General features: G+C 43.4%; 2 protein-coding genes across 8 annotated transcripts in view; one reads left to right on the top strand and one right to left on the bottom strand.

Moving 5' to 3' along the window:
- Positions 1–811: 811 nt before the first annotated feature.
- On the top strand, positions 812–10,412 carry CNIH4 (cornichon family AMPA receptor auxiliary protein 4). Its single transcript, XM_036453434.2, has 5 exons — positions 812–977; positions 4,755–4,823; positions 6,102–6,214; positions 6,859–6,999; positions 10,178–10,412. The coding sequence occupies exons 1-5, from the start codon at positions 909–911 to the stop codon at positions 10,203–10,205; spliced, it is 420 nt and encodes a 139-aa protein (XP_036309327.1). The 5' UTR covers positions 812–908; the 3' UTR covers positions 10,206–10,412.
- A 1,348-nt stretch (positions 10,413–11,760) lies between these two features.
- Positions 11,761–21,282, bottom strand: part of WDR26 (WD repeat domain 26) — a 35,183-nt gene continuing 25,661 nt past the window's right edge. For 4 of the 7 annotated variants that reach the window (XM_036453425.2, XM_036453424.2, XM_036453423.2 and 1 more), the window contains 2 exons: positions 19,243–19,428; positions 11,761–13,067 (listed from right to left, as the gene is read on the bottom strand). In XM_036453425.2, coding sequence (XP_036309318.1) covers positions 12,784–13,067; positions 19,243–19,428 — 470 coding nt within the window. In that variant the 3' untranslated portion in view covers positions 11,761–12,783. Of the gene's footprint in view, positions 13,068–14,322; positions 16,332–19,242; positions 19,429–21,282 lie in introns of those variants that run through there. The other 3 variants (XM_036453427.2, XM_036453426.2, XM_036453428.2) reach the window with 2 other exon arrangements.

Genomic DNA, 21,282 nt, shown 5'->3' with positions numbered 1-21,282 from the left:
TTTTTTTTTTTTTTTTTTTTTTTAATGATTCGAAAGAGGGAGAGAGAGAAATATCCATCAGTTGTCAGCTGCCTCCGCACACGCCAGGGAATTGAATTGAACCTACCACCTTCCTGGAAGGAAGCTCCAACCAACTGTGCCATACCAGCCAGGGCAAATGTCCTCCGTTTTTTAAAGGTGCAGCCCCACCTGGTGGTGGTGGCATATTTCACCTCCTGTTCCTCATACCTTGGTTCCACCAGTCCCAGCCCCTGCAAAATTTTGCAAACAGCCTCTTGTCTGAGTGTGCTTCATTCTTAGGTTGACCTATGTGCTCATTTACTCAGGACAGTCCTGATGTCTTGATCCAGCATGATCATTTTAAAAAAATATATACTTTATTGATTTTTTACAGAGAGGAAGGGAGAGGAATAGAGAGCTAGAAACATCGATGAGAGAGAAACATCCATCAGTTGCCTCCTGCACGCCCCCCACTGGGGAAGTGCCCACAACCAAGGTACATGCCCTTCCCTGGAATGGATCCCGGGACCCTTCAGTCTGCGTGCCGACGCTCTATTATATTAAAAACGTATATTTAAAAAAAGAAAAATTCTCACAAGGCAAAAAATACTGCTGTGTATCCAGAAGATGACAACCATTCAGTAAATTCTCCTTGGTTAATTCCTTGACATAGAGACCTAGCCCACCACCTCTTATAGACAGGTACTCGCCCCCAATGAACTACACTTCCCAGCATGCACCGGGAGCAAGGCGGTTTAAAAACGGACTACAGCTCCCGGCATGCCGCGCGCCCGGCAGAATGGATTACACGCCCCTGTCAGGGCGGGGTGGGGCGGGTCGGGGCACCCGAACCGGTTTAAGGAAGGACCGGCGGCGGCGGCTTGTGGAGGAGGTGGAGGAGGAGGAGGATGGAGGCGGTGGTGTTCGTCTTCTCTCTCCTCGACTGCTGCGCGCTCATCTTCCTCTCCGTGTACTTCGTATCCTTGGCTGAGGCGGGCGGAGGCCTCCCCGGGGCCCGCCGCCGCCGGGGGGACGGCTGAGGCTGGGCCCGGGTGGTGGGGACCCGGGCAGGTGCGTGGGAGGGAGGGTGCGGGCCTCCGGGACCGGGGTGGGTGTGGCGAGCCCGGGCCGCGGGTCCGAGCGGACCTCTCCCGGGGCGCCCGGGCCCGGCCTGCCCGCTGCCGCTCGCCCCCGCGATGCCCGGACCGCAGCCCTGCCCGGATCGGGGCACCTTGGCCTGGTCAGGGCTTCAGAGGAGAGGGGGGCGCGGGTTGCCCTCCCTGGTGGCCCTGGAGAGACCGGCTGGCGGGTTTTTTTGGGGGGGATCCCCAGGGTCGGATCCTTTGTCGGATGCGGGGTGTCCCCAGAGCTAGTGCCCACGTCCTGGGGTGCTCGCTCCTGGACCCCGGGCGTGGGGGCGAGCCGAGGCGCTTTGCCGCCTCTGGGCATTCTCTGGACACTACCCGCCCCCTGCCAGCTCACCCCTTTGTTCTCGCGGGTTTGGGAACTTGGGAGGGACCTTGCAGGCCCAGGAGTTAATTCTTTAAAAAAACAAAACGAAACGGGTGCTGTACCCCCTTCCCGGTGCCGTGTTGTAGGAAGGGTTGGGAAGGATGCATTTTATTTTTATTTTAAACAAACACATATGTATTATTGATTTTTTTTTTGATTTTTTTTTTACAGAGGAATAGAGTTAGAAACATCGATGAGAGAGAAACATCCATCAGCTGCCTCCTGCACACCTACTGGGGATGTGCCTGCAACCAAGGTACATGCCCTTGACCGGAATCGAACCTGGGACTCTTTAGTCTGCAGGCTGACGCTCTATCCACTGAGCCAAACCAGCTAGGGCAAGGATGCATTTTAAAAACCATCTGCAGTGCATGCTTTCGGTTGCCCCTGGCGACTGATGATCTGTGAAGGTAGTACCTGTACACGTGCTATACAGTTCCCAGGCCATTCCTCAACTTACCCATTTTCCTGGGTCCCTCCATGTTTGGAACTTCAGTGTGTCATGTGTAGCTCTTCCTGTGACAGCATTCCAGCTGCATTGCCAGGCCCACAATGGGGGTTACTGGCCCCCCCAGGAGCTGCATGCGCTGTAGCTCTTCCCGCCCTTGAGGGAGCATTTTCTTCCTAGTTGTCGCCCAATCCATTGAAGTCATTAAATTTAAACCAGGAAAAACGCCCGACGAGCTGCATTGTCCTTCTTCCCTTGGAAACCTTGTGGGACAGATTCTTTTAAAAATATATTTTATTGATTTTTTACAGAGAGGGAGAGAGAGAGAGAGAGAGAGAGAGGGAAAGAAACATCGATGAAAGAGAATCATTGATCAGCTGCTTCTTGCACACCAACCCCCACTGGGGATGTGCCCACAACCAAGGTGCATGCCCTTGACCGGAATCGAACCTGGGACCCTTCAGTCTTCAGGCCAACGCTCTATCCACTGAGCCACACCGGGTTCGGCAGATTTAAACCTTTGGTTGGCCTGAGCATCCTGGCTTTAGGGCAGCTTGACTGAGTGGGGCTTCATCCATTATGATGGAGAAGTGTTTGATGTCGGGCCTCCTTGCTTAGCTGGATATTCGCCGTGCATGTTACTTCACCTCTCTTAAGTCTTCGTTTTCTCTTTATTTGTTTTTTAAATATATTTTTATTGATTTTAGAGAGGAAGGGAGAGGGAGAGAGAGGTAGAAACATTCAGAATGAGAGAGAATCATGGATCAGCTGCCTCCTGCAAGTCCCCCACTGGGAATCAAGCCCACAACCCTGGCCTGTGCCTTTGACTGGAATTGAACCTGGGACCTTTCAGTTCGCAGGCCAATGCTCTACCCACTGAGCAAACTGGTTAGGGCTGATTTTCTCTTTGAAACGTGCGGAGGTTTTTACTTCCCTGGTGCGTGTGTAACCATTGCTCCACCTTCCTCTGGTGCAGTCGCCTGAGGTTTGAAAGGGCGTCATTTGCCTGCGTTTTGATGACCTGTGTCCCTCTTGTGACGGAGGAACTGGAGCTCACACTCAGGGAAATGAAACTGGGGTTTCTCGTTTTGCACTTTGGAAAATCAGGCTCGATATCTTAAAATAGTCTTGGCGAATACCAGTTTAACATACGTACATAGAAAACGTTAGGTGGAATGTTTGACAGTGAAGCACAGTCAGGGTGTGTTTTGATGGAATTCAGCCTATTGTATGACTGTGTTTTTGGGTAGTTGAACTAGTTTTCTTAATATTACAGCCAAGTGGTGGGAAGTGGGCAGGGTAGACACTGTGTAGAGATAGGAGTTTTCCTGGACTTTGAACTCCGGAGATTAGGAAGAAGGAAAAAGGGTGGGTATTTGTAATCGCACAGGAGCAAGAGCAAAGGCGTGCCCAGGACATCTGTGGGTGATGGGGTTAAGTGGAGCCGATGGCTGATGGTGGTGGTAGCAGAAGCTCAGGGTGGAAAGGCTGAATTAGGAATTAGATCAGATTTTGGAAGCCTGGGATGTTAAGAGAAGGCTTTCCACTCTCTAGTCTAGGCCGTAGGGAGCCATTGAGAAATTTGGAATGCAGTGGGGAGCTGGGAAGATGAATGGGCAGCGTGGGTTGGAAACAGGCAAGACGGGAAGGTGAGAAGCCTCTGGGTTCAGCTGGGTTTGAGAAAGGGTGCTGGTGGGCAGGCGGGAGGAGGGATCGATGAGAGTGGAATTGCCAAGGGTGATTGCTGGGGCCTGGCAGCCATTGATTCTGAGTTAGGAAACAAGGCAGACACACCTTGCCATGTTGTGATCCTGGGCAAATGATGCTTGTGTCATGGGCAGAAATAAAACAAAGGAGCCCTGACCACTTTGGCTCAGTGGATAGAGCATCAGCCTGCAGACTGAAAGGTCCCGGGTTCGATTCCGGTCAAGGGCATGTACCTTGGTTGCGGGCACATCCCCGGTGGGGGGTGTGCAGGAGGCAGCTGATCGATGTTTCTCTTTCATCGATGTTTCTAACTATCCCTCTCCCTTCCTCTCTGTAAAAAAAATCAATAAAATATATTTAAAAAAATAAAAATAAAAGTTGTTAGGCTTATTAAAAAAAATAATGGTGGGCCATTTTAAAGTAAAGCCCAGGCATTGCCCCTCAGTTGAAGACTTTTTTCCTTCTTTTGTCTGTCTGTCCCTCTGATGTTTCTTTGTGAGTTTATTTTTTACTAAAAACCATTTTTTTTTGCTTAATTACAGTATAATATATGTTTATTGTAGAAGGTGTGGGAAATAGAGAAAAATATTAGGAAAACAGATCATTTGTAACCCAACTTTTGCAGCATATGGACTGCTAAGATGACCATGCTGTATTTATAGTTTTGTATTCTGTGTTTTTTTTTTTTAATATGTTAAATCTTTAAAGGCATTTTATAGTTATAGCATAAGTAAACACTATTTCTACTATTGAGAATTCAGGTTTTTAACATTTACACTGTTTCTATGGGTCTTCTTTCCCCATTTTTTTATAGCCACTGCTTGGCATTTGAGGAATTCAGATGGAATGTCCTGCATGGGTCACATTAGAACTGGGCACAACGAAAGGATTATTTTGTGAAAACCATTTATTTGTTGAAGGAACACAAATGCGAAAATTGCGTTGTCAAATGAGCGAGCTTTAGGGAAATAACTAGCCTTTTTCAAGTCAAGTCTACTTCTGCCTTGCAACTGGGATTGCTTTCTGAAACTTAAAAACAAATACTTGTTATAAAAGAAGCCTAAAAATTCCTTAACTTGATCCTCAGATAATTACACTGTCTGATTTGGAATGTGATTACATTAATGCTAGATCATGTTGTTCGAAATTAAACAAGGTAAGACATCTCTTTGCTCAGTTTCTGACACTGAGGGCAGTTCTCTGTTTTCTGTGTGAGGCCATGATAGATAATCCACATGCATATTTGATTTCAGAGTGCATCTTGTCTCTTATTGGAATGCTGGTAGAACTGTGTGTTTCGCAATATTTTTAAATCATGACCATGTGCCTTTGTCCACAGATTGTCACTCAGATTAGGTAAAGGTTTCTTACCAGGGTGATTGTGTGACACCCCCTCCCCATCCCCATCCCCCCCTCCCACCCCTTTGGAAAGAAAGCTTAGTCTGTCTGCTGTTGAATGAAAGGCCTTCTCTTGGTGGCTTGCTGAGAAATGGAATTAATTAGCTGATTTGTTTTAAAGCCACTTTGCCTTGGGTTTCTAATCAGAACTTTACATTGGCAAGAAGGCTCTGAATTGCAGAGCTTGCCTGGATGCAGAGAAACCCGTCGATCCTGATTCAGTTGAGATGAGCAGACGAAAGCTTTCTAGATAAAAGTTCATATAAGCTGAGGTTCCCTGATTGTAGAAATGAGGGAAGTAAAACTCAGATTTTTTAGAAGCTCCATAAATATTAGCTTCTATTAATTTTAATTAAAAGAAAAATGTCTACTCTTAGGAGAAGAAGACCACTGGTGAACTGAGAACCTGCCACAGTGGTGTGGAGGCATGAGAAGTAGAACATTGCCCAATGAGCCCAGAGCATAGATGAGGGCATCTGAGTGCTAGAAAGCCAGCAGGCTGGGATTCTGGTAGCTTAGGTCATTATCATATCTGTTCAACTTTGAGCTTTAATTGTTAAAGCACTTTGTATTTGTGTGTGTGTGTGTGTGTGAGAGAGAGAGAGAAATGATTTTCCTTCTGGATTCTGGAGGTTGCAAAATGTTTAAGGTTGATATTCTGGCAGGAAAGGCAGCATGCATGTGGATGTACCGTCCCAAATTAGAGTAGGGGCTCCAGCATAGATATTGGTTATAGAAAGTAACAATTGTCATTTCCCCCCAATCGTCATTCATACCTGCTTAGTGAATGATGGAACATGTGCTAAGGACAGAGAAGACATGGCTGAAATTTAAGTGCATTTTTTGCAGGCTGTGCCCTGGTGTGCCTGCATGGGCTAAGCAGTTACAGCAGTTTGCAAATCTGGGACACTGGGTCTAAAAATATCTTGAAACACTAGCTCGGAAGTTCTCTGACCGTTGGTTGATGCAGCTTTAAATGACATGTCATTCAGGAAGAACCCGGCAGTGAGATGTGTACTCTGTTCTCCCCTTGCAGTGGATCATTCCAGAACTGATTGGCCACACCGTTGTCACCTTATTAATGCTCGTTTCGTTGCACTGGTTCATCTTCCTTCTCAACTTGCCTGTTGCCACTTGGAATATATATCGGTGAGTCTTGTTTGTTTGCTGTTTTGTGTCAGGAAAGTTTAAAGAAAAAAATTAAAAAAAATTATTATTATTTAAAAAATATATATATATTTTATTGATTTTTTACAGAGAGGAAAGGAGAGACATAGAGAGCTAGAAATGTCGATGAGAGAGAAACATTGACCAGCTGCCTCTTGCACACCCGCTACCGGGGATGTGCCGGCAACTCAGGTACATGCCCTTGACCGGAATCGAACCTGGGACCCTTCAGTCCGCAGACCGACGCTCTACCAATGAGCCAAACCGATTTCGGCTATATATATATATATATATATATATATATATATATATATATTTTTTTTTTTTTTTTTTTTTTACAGAGAGGGAGAGAGATAGTTAGAAACATTGATGAGAGAGAAACATCGATCAGCTGCCTCCTGCACACCTCCTACTGAGGATGTGCCTGCAACCCAGGTACATGCCCTTGACCAGAATTGAACCTGGGACCTTTCAGTCCGCAGGCCGACGCTCTCTCCACTGAGCCACACTGGTTTCGGCGATTAGCTCACTTTCAAAGGTTGACTATTATTGGTTACTTAGTTCTGAATATTTTTGCTGATGATTTGATTTTCCTTCTAATATGTGTGCGCCCTTCAATTCATCAGGTTCATTATGGTGCCAAGTGGAAACATGGGGGTGTTTGATCCGACAGAGATCCACAATCGAGGGCAGCTGAAGTCACACATGAAAGAAGCCATGATCAAGCTTGGTTTCCACCTGCTCTGTTTCTTTATGTATCTTTACAGGTGAGTTTGCCTGGAAGCAGGCCTCTCCTGGATCCCATGCCTGCTTCTGATGGGTTAGATACCATACTGTAGGATTTAGCATTGAGATGGCAAACTCTGGAGAGTTATGAGAATTTCTTGGAGTGTGTAGGTTTTTATGTATGTCATTGAGTCAGCGTTCTGTCTGACCTACAATGGAGTTACTCTAGTATTAGTTATTCCTTACCTATAAAGTTGTCAACCTGCTTAAACTGTCTTTGCTACTTCTTTCCTACCCTGGTGTCCAGTTGTGAGTTCTCACTGCATGTTATTTATTTTCTTAAAATATATTTTATTGATTTTTCACAGAGAGGAAGGGAGAGGGACAGAGAATTAGAAATATCGATCAGCTGCCTCCTGCACACCCCTCCTGGGGATGTGCCTGCAACCAAGGTACATGCCCTTGACCGGAATCGAACCCGGGACCCTTCAATCTGTAGGCTGACGCTTTATCCACTGAGCCAAACCAGTTTCAGCTCACTGCATGTTATTAAGTATAAATATTTGTAGCCTAAAGATTGCGCACTCATGGGATACTAGACCACTGGCAGTAGCTCTCAGCACCTTAGAGTCAGCTTGGCTTATTTTTCTCGGCAATAAGGAACTGAGGTGTGATACCTATTCTCCAGCCTGCTAAGTGGTCCATTCTGGTAAAATTACATCAGGCTTTGATTATAACAGTTTGGAAGTGTAAGAATTAATCTTGGCGTGGCTCAATGGTTGAACGTCGACCTATGAACCAGGAAGTCACAGTTCGATTCCCGGTCAGGGCACATGCCTGGCTTGGCCCAATTCTCAGTGTGGGGCATCCAGGACACAGCCATTAAAAAAAAAGAATTGGAAAAAAAAAGAAAAAAAAAAGAATTGATATGAAGGATTGGCTGTCAGACACTGGAAGCCTTATGCAGCCCTGTTTTAAACTTAGATTTATTTGTAGGTACCTTGGTTGCGGGCACATCCCCAGTAGGGGATATGGAAGAGACAGCTGATCAATGATTTTCTCTCATCGATGTTTCTAACTCTGTCCCTCTCTCTTCCTCTCTGTAAAAAAAAAATAAAGAATAAACTTAGATTTATTACGGTATGTTTTAAGAGATAAACATGCCACTTTTTTTTTTAAACCTATCACAGACCCATAGATAAAGCAGAGGTAAAGAAGTTGGCATGCGTATGGCTTGATTAAGCTTTTATGATGTTAGACGTCAGGCTTAACCTTTGTATCTGAGCTTAATTAGATCATTCCTAGTTTTTTGCAGGTGAATTTTAATTTTTCACATAGGCATAGGGCTGTTAGGAAAAACTTGGACTGAATGAAACTTCTATCACTCAGTGGAGTCTTAATAATTAGAAACTGAATAGAGATAGCAGTTTAAAAAATGTCAGACGTCGCCCTAGGTGGTTTGGCCCAATGGATAGAGCATCGGCCTGCAGACTGAAGGGTCCCAGGTTCGATTCCAGTCAAGGGCATATGCTTGGGTTTCGCGCTTAATCCCCAGCCTCCAGGTTTTACTTGTTTGAGCACAAAGTCGAGTGGCCATTCCCAGGTCTGCTAGCAGGAGCTTCTTGGGACAGCTGTGAATGCAGTCACACTTCCGGGACTTAATGTAGGGTTAGGGAGCAGAGTCTTCCTTAGAAGACCAAGACGCCTTAAGAATTAAAAATGGATGACAGTCTGTTAGCTCTCGGTTGCTGAATGTCAAGCAATGGGAAGATACTGGCTGAAGACGGGCCTTAGAGGAATCAGGAAGCTGTCCGGGCAGGTTTAAGGTGTGGTCCTTTACAACCAAGGAAATGACAGGCAATCTGGCAGGGGTTTGACTGAGTGAGCTGCATTCCGCCTTCACTGCACCCTTTCTTTCTTGTCTTTTCTCTTTTCTCCTTTCTTCTGAGCTTGTCGTTTTTAGGCTCATTGCTGCTGCCTTACCCATTGAGTCACCCCTGGCTCAGGGGACCAGGATGAAAGAATCATCTCAGATGTCCCTTGCTTTTGGTTGCTGTGAAGAGGGGTTTTGTTTACAAAATCATCAGATTTCCAGTGCAGGGATTTTGTTGCCCCTTTCTGTGTTGTGGCCACAGCTTGCCTGGGTGCCTTAAATATGGCATTGATTCAGCGTTTATTAAATAGAATTAAAGGGGGAAAATGCCCGTCTTCTTTTAGATTGGTAGAACCTGCTGTTGGTTTTTTGTTTAATTACTGGTGTAGGGGCATCTGGGTTCTACCTCTTAGTCACTGTGTGACCTGGGGCAGGTTTCTTAACCGCTCTGTGCCTCAATTTCTTCCTCTGAAAATGTGATAGTAATAGTGCCTACCTTATCGGTTGATGTGGACTAAATGAGATAATGACTGTAAGCACTGAGGTTTGTGCTGACCTAAACTCTAAAAAAAAAATTCTTTAAAAAAGCATTGGTTACTACCTTAATCTGGTCTGTGCACTGAGTACACTGAGTATGGTTAACGTTGAACTACTAGTCTTTAAACAACTCATACCATTAGTAATGCCAGGTTATTTCTGTGCATTTCATCATGTGACCTCAGTAGAGCGAAGCTGATCCCAGTAAAGGAAATGGCAGCTTGTGACTGTGGTGGTTTTGGTGGGGGGTTTACTGAGACTGCACCGTGACACAAGGGAGCAGCACCCGGTCCCTCTGTAGAAGCCAGCAGCCTGGGATGCCGTGGTTGGATGCTGTTCTGGAACATGAGTGACGACGCCCTGGTCAGAGCACTCGTCTGGGAAGAGCTCACCAACCAGGGCAGCAGTGGAAGCCAGTGGGTGGGAGATGAGTTGTGGAAGGAGACGCCTGACTAGGAAGGTCTTAGGTTGGCAGGTTGGGAGGGAAGGCGGGGTTGCAGGCATACAAAGGGTTGGCATTCAAAGATCTGGCTAGAGAATTGGACATAGCTTGTTTTTCCTAGATGGCAGCCCAATATTGGTGTTAGGTTATATCCACTGTGTTTACCTTATTTTTTAGTGAAAAAAAACACAGGGCACCTAGAAACCCCAACATAGATCTTTTTTTTCTTTCCATGTAAATAATCGTCTTTTACTCAAATGGGCGTTGAGGTCCCTAGATGAGCCTTAGGGATGTGATGCGGGCACAGCGGACTGTGTGGGACATGCCTGCAGGAACCATGGGTGATCTGAATGTCTTCTCTCCACAGTATGATCTTAGCGTTGATTAACGACTGAAGCTGGAGCAGCCGTGGTGGAAGTCAGCGACACTACAGTGCACGGTTGAGGAGCCAGAGGTCTTACGTCATCCTTAGAACCGTAACCATAGCAGTATATTTTTTCCTCCCTGAACAAAAAAAATATTTTTTGCTGTATTTTTACCATATAAACTATTTAAAAAACCATGAGTTGAGTTTTTGTAGATTTCTGGTTCTCAGTCTTAGCCTGAACCCCCACGTGGGAGCATGGATGTGGGAGTGGGGCTGCCACCCAACCTCGCACGCCAGAGGAAGGCAGCCACACTTTAAAGGGAAAGGGCGACAGAAAGTATATTAAAAAGCCCCACAAAATGGAATTGAAACCTTGACTGAAACTCGTCCTTCCCGGTTTCCTGCGGTAGCTATAAGTAATTTCATGCTGCTTGAATATCTCACGAACTATGTGATTAGAATCTGTTTCATATCCAGCAAGCTCAGTTAAGTACGCCAATCAAGTCTGAGGGAGAAGAACTCACTGCCACAAGGTCAATGGCGACACTTAAGATGCTTGGAGGTAGTATTAGGATGATGGGATCACATGGTTTGTTGAATCTTTCTTATATAGTTTTACGTTTTTTTCTGGAAAAAATTTCAAGCCATTAAATATGTAACCAAAGACCATCAACTTTTCTTAAGTGGAAGGGAATTGTTTTAAATACCACTCTCTACTCTTAGGTTCAAGGTTGGGAGGTTCTTATTGCTGGTGCTGGAATCTGGTATAGAAATTGAAATGCGGATGGACCATCTGAGTTGGCTCCCTCTGCAATGCAGAGCTGTATTTAAGGAAAACGAGTAGGAAAACTCCTTTGCTCTCTTGCCTGTTGACCAGAGGAAGTCTCAACCATGGCTCACAGCAGTGCCTCTTGGCTTCTGAGTGGCTCTGCCACCCTATGCCGATGGCCAGCATTTGCCTGCCAAATACAAATTTTTCATATTTGAGCTTCCTTTCACTGAACAGAACTCCACTCTTAGATCTTTAAAGAACTAAAATATTATGATATAAATTTTAATTTCAAATTAGAAATATATTTTCAAAACTAATCAAAGTGTTTGATGCCCAAGTGCATAATTTCAGGTCAGTAATATTTTGAACAAGTGGGATATGTGACTCCTTAAAAATATAAATTTTTCTAAGTTAATCCATGATTTCACACAATAGTTCTTTAAAAAGATTTCCCAACAGATAAAAGAGTGCTTCCTTAGTCATCAACTTAAAAAGTCAAATTCAGCCGAAACCAGTTTGGCTCAGTGGATAGAGTGTCGGCCTGCGGACTGTAGGGTCCCAGGTTTGATTCCAGCCAAGGGCATATACCTTGGTTGCAGGCACATCCCCAGTGGGGGGTGTGCAAGAGGTAGCTGATCCATGTTTCTCTCTCATCGATGTTTCTAGCTCTATATCCCTCTCTCTTCCTCTCTGTGAAAAATCAATAAAACATATTAAAAAAAAGTCAAATTTAGCAAATTGGTTGTTTCAGGTAAAAACAATACTAAAACATGCAGATCAATGCATATTATGAGAGTGAACACAGCAACAGTTACTTACTCATTCTGTTTATTGGGTTGAAAGGGAATACAAACGGTTAAGTGCTGCGCACTGACATGGAAAGGTGTATTAAAAAAACAAACCAGTAACACAAATCAAAGTCAATGTAGCGTCAACTGAACAGAATTTTAAAGACATTTAATATACTACACATTTATAAACGTTAACAAAGGGTGTTTTGCAAATAATTAGTGGGACAAGTGAAAATAAATATCAGAGACCCGAAGTTGTTTATGCTTTAATGAAATAATAAAGCAAAGAAATTTAAACTACTAAATATAATTTGAGAGGCAGTTAAAAAAACAACAACAAAAAACAACAATCCCCCAAATTTAAGAACACATCCTTTGAAAGTTAATCAGTCCATAGCAAGTCGTTATTACATACCAAAAGCTCTAACGTTAACTAGTTCCACCACAATGCCATGTCAACCTTGACCATTTAGAAACCTTGAGATCAACACGAGTTCTTTTCTTGATCTCTCCAGCTTGGTTTGTAAGGACGTACATGCTTTTTGTGGATCTAGTCCCCTCGCCACACACCCCCATTTTCAAGGAGCCAGTAACATTTTCCATCTGTGCCTAAAAATGTTACCATTCAGTTTTAGCGCATTGACCCTGATCATGAAAATGTTTACGTTAAAGACGGGGACACCGTATCAGTCTTATAAAAATATACCAGTATTAGCCAAGCCTTCAATTCGGAGAGGGCACTTCGCATGTGCACAAGAATTTTCGTAAAACTGACAGGAGCCTAGGACAGCTGTTTCCAGGCCTTTCTATGAAGTACTCTCTTCCACAGACACACAACACACACAGTTTTAGACTACTAGTTTCATTACATCCAGGCTATCTGGATTAAGTAGATAGGGGATGAGTTTTTATAGTTTTTGTTTTTGCAACTATAGAGGGCAGCTACTGTAACAGCCTAACAACACTGAGAAATTTCAATTCAGTTCACCGTTTTTAGAAAGTGTCTATGTGTGAATGAAATTCACCTCTCTTTTTGAGTTTGTTCATATTAAATCAAACATGGTGTTTTTCTGAATGGAAGTACTATTTTGGAGAGCAACCCCAAAGGAGCTGCTAATGTCTAAGTGAGGAATTAAACCCAAATCAGAATGCATATCCGTTTGAGAGATGGGACCAAAGGATATTAAGAAAAATGTCTTCTTTCCTCCCCATTCAAAAGCAGCCATCTTCTGCTGTGAAAGAAACTGACATGGACATGTCCCTTTCAAGAGACGTACCATACATTTGCCACTGTGAGCAGAGGTTCTGGTGTGCAGGAACCAACATCCTAAAAAAGAGAATTTCAGGATGGGGAGGGGCGGGGGAGAAGGGTTTTCTATTAATGTCACGGAATGCCACTCTGGAGGGAGAACACTCCTAATAATAAAATCACCACGTTACGACCAGTGTGATTTCAGATTAAGAAAATACTGACAAAAATTGGATGTCCCCACCCCTGGTAACTAGCAGGTTATTGGAATTACCTAGGTAATCCCTTTCTGTGCTCCCACCCACTAAAACAGGCCAACTTGTAGGGCCATTTGTAAGTCAAGTTTCCTGTGTAAACTACTTACCTGGTTTGATGTAACACATTTCCCTGGCCAGTAAGAGTGACAGAAAGGTGGATGGCATGGACACTAGTAATTCAAGTACAAAAACCAAAACTGCAGTGTAGTCATCCCTCCCAATTCTCCACTCTTGATCCATTACCACCACCCACACAGCCCGCCTCAGTAACCCCCAAACCCAACATGGGAGTATGAATAACCAATTACTTGGAGGAAAAAGACATTTAATTTCATACTTGCTCTAGCCCTTAATTCATAACAAAAAAAAAAAAACATTTTTAAGCACATGGAAATGAGCCTACTAACCTGATTTTTGGGAGCCAAAACTCCCCACTCTGTTTTGATCTATGTGCAAAAAGTATTGGTACTTTTCAGTTCATACGTTTGTTAGTTATCTTACGCTGGCCTGATAGCTCTCTCCCATGTATTCTGTTAACTCTACATCACACTCAAGTTTTCAGTGACACCTAGGGGTAGGCCATCCTGCTCTTGGGCTCTTTGTACCCTAAGTCCCTGGGTTTCTTACTTATTTCACCTTTCCAGCACAATCGCAGCATGGCAAATGCGTGAGACAGACGTGTATGGCACAGCCAAGTACCAGCATACGTTGGAAGTGGCCCGTTCAGACCAACCTGGAAAATAAACTCACCTAGCTAGCTGCTGCAGAGACCTTTGCATAGTTGTGACTCCGTTTTAGTGGAGTTATGTCAGTGTAAGGTGTGCCTCACGTCATTCCACTCTGAACATGCAGGCCTTAAACTGCCCTGAAGGGGCACACATTTCAGCCAGTGTCGCCATGTTCCCGGACACACCATAACCATGTCTGTAAACAGCTGTGGAGTGTCTAGACTCACGTCCTGTGAGGGATGTTGCTGCAGCCTGGGGTGTATTAACGGCTTCAGGGTATATACACGAATCACTTAAGATATGGATTTAACTGCACTGAGGTAAAGAGAAGTTGCCACTTAAATTATATACAGTTACCAAGGAAGATTTTTTATTCAAGCTTAAAGTAAAAAGGAATTGTAGTTAAGAAAAATGAAGTACCAGATAAACTGTAACATATAGTCTCTGAACTCAGAAGTATCAAAACAGGAATTTCTTGATTCTAAGTAATGATCTCTGCAAAATGGAGCTTCAAAGAAATCTTTTACATACCAATTTGATAAAAGAATCTGCTGACCACGATCTGTCCTTTCCTCTGACTAGGAGAGCTGTTGGGAGAATCCATGCTTTTTTAAGGCCAATTATGTTTTTCTTCCTTCTCCCCTTCCCCGTCTTCCTGTTTCTGTGCTGCCATCCCCAACTCCCCAGCCCCGATGGGAGGATTCTGACATCCTTGTTTTTCTCTCCTTTGTGGATCCTCCAGAGTCTACTCACGGTAATGACATAGACTTGGCTGGGCCTAATGGGACTTCACTCAAGATTTTCTTCACCAGAATCGTATTTTGGGGGCATTCCCACGCCTCTTCCCAAGGTAACAGCTGTGGTCACTTATGTATCTTCTACTGAAAAAGGGAGGGAATTGCAAAGGGGCCTGAAGGATGCTGCATTCAGCTGTTACCGGCCTTAAAAGCACAATGTGAACACCGGGCTTTTGGCTTCTTTTGCAAGTGAGATTCTCAAAATGAAAAGTGCTTTTCCATGAAGGAAACCTTTCCGTACACTAAGAGGGGAGGGGAGAGGGAAAGACTACCCACAGCACCAGTTTAGAATGAGGTTCAGTATGGCAATATCTGAAAAACTGAGAGGGAAGCTTCTCTAGATGGATGGATCCCTACATGTCAAAATATTAAGGGCGATTAAGAGAAATGACCATGAGGTGTGAAACCAGGTTAGATGTGTTTGTAACCTGTTGCGTTCTAACGAGCTCAGTTATACTACCAACTTCCACCTGCGGCTTCTACTCTCTGGCTAGATCACACCAAACGACTCCCAAGCTGAGAACAACTCGGAACAAGCTTTGCCAAAAGCCTAAACTGCCTACTGATCTCTCATGTCCATTATATTTAAAATCCTTTTTAAATCTTAAATCTCTTCAAGATCAGGTAGGATGTTACTTCAGGAATAAAACAAAAGGGGAGGGGGGGACCTTCCAATTATTACTCTGCGTTTCCTGTGTTAGGTCCTTCCCGGCACTGCTTCTGACCTTGTCTCAGGCGGTATTCCAGAAGAGCATCAGCTGGACTGCGCATCTAAGTCATAGAGGAAACTGTTTTTTAAGCTGGTTTAGATTCCAAATGTATACAAAGGAAGTCACTTTGATCCTATAAATACTTCTTAATTTATTTTTTAAAAAATTGTGCTGTTAACCCTTTTACGGGGCAACAAGCTATGTGAAAAGTACAAAACTTTTTGTCAAATGTAGTATTGAGAGTGCTTTTGACATAGTTCACTGGTTTATCATCTGGATCTGTATATACTGTGCAACGGGCAAGGCTAGAATCCATGAACCAAGCTGCAAAGATCTCAAGCTAAATAAGGCGGAAAGATTTGGAGAAACAAGAGGAGGGAATTCTCTCCTATCCGATGTATACTCTCCAGACTAATGCACTCTTTCTATCAAGCCTTCTAAACTGTTAAATAAAGTTTCCAAACAAGCATTTTAAACTTCATTACACAGAAGAGCAACAAGAATGGTATCCCCCCAGACAAAAGGCAGGGGGGGAATATATGTACTGAGTTCAATGGGTAAGCCTGAATGTAGCACAGTTCTTCACAACCGATGGGGGGTAATTCAACATGGTGTCCAACAACGTTCTACCGACGTGCTTCATCTCAACGGGTTACTATGAAGCAAGGTGTAAATGTTTGGCCCCAACCGGGCTTCAGAAATGGTTCTTTTTCATGACGAGCATGTCTGTCCAGCTATCAATCATGTTTGTTTGCACCAAATCCCAAGCCATTAAAATACGACTAATTTAAGTTAAACAGAAGTCGTCTGCTCCAGATTCGCCATCAACTATCCATGCTACTGCATTCCTCTGAAGACAAGACGGGAGAACACGGGGAAGGGTGGAGAGAGGAAGAAGAGGGGAGGGGGAGAAAAAGTTACCAGTTAGAAAGTTTTAAAACCAATACATTAAAAAAGACAGTAACATTAAAAATCAAACACATCAAGGCAAACTCTTATCATAATCATTAAAATGATGTGCCTGTATCATGTCTCAGACTATATATTAAACTCATGATCATTTTGAATATTGCAGTGCTCAAGTGAATAATTATATTGTAATCTCCTACTTTTAAAATGGACCTTGAAATAGTTATGCACCATAGGAAAATCTTTATGACAGTTTATAACAGTAAGATATATCTGGCAGTCCAAGGCAGAACTGTGCATTATAACTATATACTTAATCCTCCTTTTGATAGCTCAGTTTGAAATTCTGCAAAATCACCCTATTTTTTCTTGGGGAGGAGGGAGGTATAGTTATGAACAGCTTTACTGATATAGTTCACATGCTATACAACGTACTACTTAAAGTTACAATTCATGAGTTATTAGTATATTCACAGGATTGTTTAACCATCACCACAATCAATTTCAGAACATTTCATCACCCATTACCATATACAAACACCCACCCCAATCCTAAGCAACCACTAGTCTCTTTCTGTCTCTGTGGATTTGCCCGTTCATATAAACGGAATCACAATATGTGCTATTTTGTGTCTGGCTTCTTTCACTCAGCATATTGTTTTCAAGGTTCATCCAAGCTGTAGCATATATTAGCATCTGAGACTATTCTATTTTATATATTCCTCAAAATAAAGCAAAAACACACCCACACACAGTATGGAACCCTACTATAACAAAAGGTTAGCAAATTCTCTATTTTGAATTGGGATTAAGTGACAAATTTTTATTTGAATGACTTATAAAGAATATCTTAGGGCAGTTTTCTGCTCTGTTGACTAATGAGTTTGCCGATCACTGGGATAGGGGCTTAATCATAAGGAACAACATTGTAATTGACAGTCTAGGTCGGTGGTTGGCAAACTCATCAGTCAACTGCAGTTTGCTGACCACTGTCTTAAGGTGTTATGATTTTTAAATGGCAACTTTTTTAGTCTCATCTATGTTTTTTCAAAAATTCCATTCCAAACAGGTATTACTTTAATTAAAAAAACCAAAAACCAAAAAAACCAAACCCATGTTTTCAAGCAGGGGAATAATAAGAACCCAGAAGCTATCTGTATAAAAGGCATATCACCAAATATTTAATTATAAAAGCTTTTCCTATTTTAGGTGTAAGTGGAAATCTTGGGGGCTATCCCTATGTACCTATGTAGCCAAAATGCAGTGGACAGTCGCTGAATTGGTCCAAGACCTCACAACAGCTGCGCTAACGCTTGCTTGCGTACTGCAGTGGGTATCCACATTAATCAAACCCACCAGAGAGCAGTGAACTTGGGCCCACGGCAGTACACATATCCTCAGGGTAGCTCTAAAATAAACCCACTTACAATAATCTGTTATGATATACCTATTTTCTACTTCTCTAAACCAAATATGCTTATTTGAAGAAAACTTTTAAATGACTGGTAAGAATAGAAAAGCACATATAATTACAGTTACAGATTTATGGAACACCTTAGAGAGTGGGTCCCGACATGTAAATAGGTCAACAAAGAAGATTTAGAAAGTCACGTAGTGATCTGCAACACAGAGAGGCCCGGCACAGTTCTGAACAGCCGGAAGGAGCTCTCAGACCTTTATGACCCACACGCTTTCCCCCAATCTTTGGCCGTAGATCTGGCCAAGTCTTTTGCAGCGTGCAGCACAGAGATAAGCAAAATAAAAGCACAGAGAGTATGCTTTTCCAAAGCACAGATGCTCTCCTGACAGCCGTCCTCTGAGAATCACTGAGCTGCGAGCAGCTGGTCATCTTTCCTCCTCAGACACTTGAGTGGGACCCACTATGAACAAAGCAATCTGCTTCTGGGCAAATTAGCTCCTTCGAAGCGAACTAAATATTTGACTCACTGTTTGGAAAAGGAGGGTTCTGTCGTTTACAGAAATTCCTCGTTACCTCTTCTCTCTGACATCCTGGCTCAGCGAAGCTCTTTCTTCACCTCCAAGTGCCTGACGCTGTGGGAACCGCCTTCCAGGCCCAGATGTGGGTCTTACGGGGGAGAACACTGCTCTGTTAGGGCCTTGGCTGTCTTACGGGGGACACTGAAGACAAGCCTAGCATGCTGCTTGGCACCAGGTACACGATGTATTTTAGTAATTCCCTTCCCTTTCTCTACCCATCATGCCTAGCTCATGCTAGCAGGCTACATGCTATTAACTGATGTTTATTTTTAAGGGTAAAATCTATAATCAAGATCATTCTACAGCTGAGACCGGTTTGGCTCAGTGGATAGAGCGTTGGCTTAGAGACTGAAGGGTCCCGGGTTCGATTCTGGTCAAGGGCATGTACCTTGGTTGCGGGCATATCCCCAGTAGGGGGTGTGTGCAAGAGGCAGCTGATCGATGACACTCTCTCATCTATGTTTCTAACTATCTCTCTCCCTTCCTCTCTGTACAAAATCAATAAAAATATATTAAAAAAAAAAGATCATTCTACAGTTGCTCACATTTTGTGTACTAGCTCGTTCTCATGAGTTTTAAGTATAAAATGCTTCAAGATTTCCCTCAGATTTAAAAGTGACAACACTAACTAGATGTAAATGAGGTGGCATGTTCTAGCGTGTTCTCCCCACTGTCAGCAATGAAACTACAAAGACAACACTGTATGTTAGATGACTTAACCCCCAGATGAGGAGTCAGTGTGCAACCTCAATAAAAGGAGAAGGTAAATGAGGTCCCACACTTTAAACTGCTAGAACCTTCCAATAAGCAGGGCCGCTCATCGGGAGGAGCCGGGCAGCCGGCAGTGGTGTTACCTTCAATATCCTGGTGGTCTAGAAACGGCGCTGGTCCCCATATTCTGACAGTGCCATCGTCTGAGGCGCTGGCCATCATGGACGGCATCTGTGGGTTCCAGCTCACACAGTTGACTGTGCGTGTGTGCCCCGTCAGCTCGGCGATTGGCAGCTCACTGCGCTTGTGCCAGATGTAAACCTTGTGATCTGCACCAACAGTGATTCAGAGAACCGTTATGAAGTGGTTATATATTAAAAAAAACCAACGTCAGCATGCACAGAACACATGGCTTGATTATCAGAATTTAAAAAGAATAAATGTAACATTAACAATTTAACAAATTACCTTATGAAAAGCTATTTTAATAAAATATACGGGTATTTCCCCCCGTTAAAAGGTGATTAGCTCTCAAATCACACAATCTATTTGCAATATTCTGTAATACATGAGTAATACATTTCCATAGACAAGGCCTTTGAATATAAACAAATGGAGGTTAGAGATGATAAATTCTATGGAAATGCGAGGTGACATAGAAAAGCAATGTATCCAAATTCAAAAGCAGCAATACTAAGAACAGCAGCTCAATTTTTATTGAGTGCTTACAATGTACTAGGTACTAAATACATGTTATTACTTTCTGAATTTATATATGTGACTTACTCTTCACCACCCTTGTGAGGTGGGTACTATGCTTCCCGCTCTTTCAGGAAGCCTGCCCATGGTTAATAGTGACTGCCGTCCGGAGGCCCTGCTCAGGACCTCACCAGTGAGTCTAGGCAACTGTCCCATCATGTGGCTCTGTAGTCAGATCATTATAACCCCACGAAATGACCATAAACCCAAACCCCCACAACTTTGTTACTCTGTGATAAAACTAACCTTAAAAAACCAAACGAAAAAACCCAACACCCAACCCAATGATACAGAACAGTGGTTCCGAGTGTGGGCTCTGTGGTCAGATGACTGCACCACTGGCTAGCGATGTAACCGTGGCACAATGCCCACTCTTTGCAACTCTTCCTCTCACTGTGGATTCACACTTCCTCATCATGTCTGAGGACAGAGGAGTTTGCATGTGAAAGGTGTTTTGAACAGAGTAGCACACAGTAAATATCATGTATCACCATAAGAGTTAACAGATTTAGGTGGTGGTTCTTTAACAGAAGGCAGAACCCCAGGGTAAATCAGGAAAGGGCTCAATCTGAGGATCTACTGGCCAGCTGTGTGATCAATGTGGGAACTTGCAGGGGGAGGAAGTGTCTGAGTTGTGAAAAGGTAGAAATATGCCATTGTTTCAAAACTTGTAAGAAAAGACGGAAAGCTGAGACTTATCTGAACTGTGTGTGTGTGTGTGTGTGTGTGTGTGTGAAGCAAAAGCTACAACAGTCATTGAAGAACTGCATTTGTCTTTCCTAGAAAGTACTTGTTCATTAATTTCCGAAAACATTTTTTCCTTGCATAAAATGCAAATAGCAAAATAAAGAAAGCGGATTAGTTTTTTCTTCTTGAACTGAAAAAGTCAACGAGAGAGAAAAGATTACAGGCTGGAAAAGTGTGAATGCACAAAATCTGCTACACGTGGAGGAAAATGCTTTTGTGAACGTACATCCAAGGAGGATATTTCTCCGAGGTGCAGCAACAAGCAGTCTAGGCCAGAACGACAGCTCTGATCAAGCCCTGCCTGCTGCACCGATCGGGACCCAGAGCTAACGAAAGGCACAAAGCCAGCAGTTCTCTCTGTGTGCCAGCACAGGGAAGAGGCCCAGTGTTTGGGGAAAGGTTTTCTAACTGCTCTGCCTGATACTGGCACTCACACACTTGTGGATTTGGAAAGTCTGTGGAATACATTCCTTATAAATAAGCGACAAATGAATTAGTGTGGTCACCTTCGGAGATAAAACACTCACTACATCCACATGCTGTTCAAAATAAACACGTTTCATGTTTAGCCCTACACAGAATATAATGTGGTGTAACTACATTATTCATCAGACTTAGTTCTGAGTTAGCTGGGGGGAGAAATAGCATTACTAAGGATAATGATAGCCATACATATT

The sequence above is a fragment of the Pipistrellus kuhlii genome, unplaced genomic scaffold, assembly GCF_014108245.1.
Source record: "Pipistrellus kuhlii isolate mPipKuh1 unplaced genomic scaffold, mPipKuh1.p scaffold_m20_p_25, whole genome shotgun sequence".
In the NCBI taxonomy this organism is placed as follows: domain Eukaryota; kingdom Metazoa; phylum Chordata; class Mammalia; order Chiroptera; family Vespertilionidae; genus Pipistrellus; species Pipistrellus kuhlii.
This window is presented reverse-complemented; position numbering and strand designations above follow the sequence as displayed.

What these genes read in the sequence shown, in the direction of transcription:
- CNIH4 (XM_036453434.2), top strand. Translation starts at nt 909, where the DNA reads ATGGAGGCGGTGGTGTTCGTCTTCTCTCTCCTCGACTGCTGCGCGCTC. An exon ending in GCCACTTGGAATATATATCG is followed by an intron (nt 6,215 to 6,858) that starts GTGAGTCTTGTT and finishes TCAATTCATCAG; the next exon opens with GTTCATTATGGTGCCAAGTG. An exon ending in TTCTTTATGTATCTTTACAG is followed by an intron (nt 7,000 to 10,177) that starts GTGAGTTTGCCT and finishes TTCTCTCCACAG; the next exon opens with TATGATCTTAGCGTTGATTA.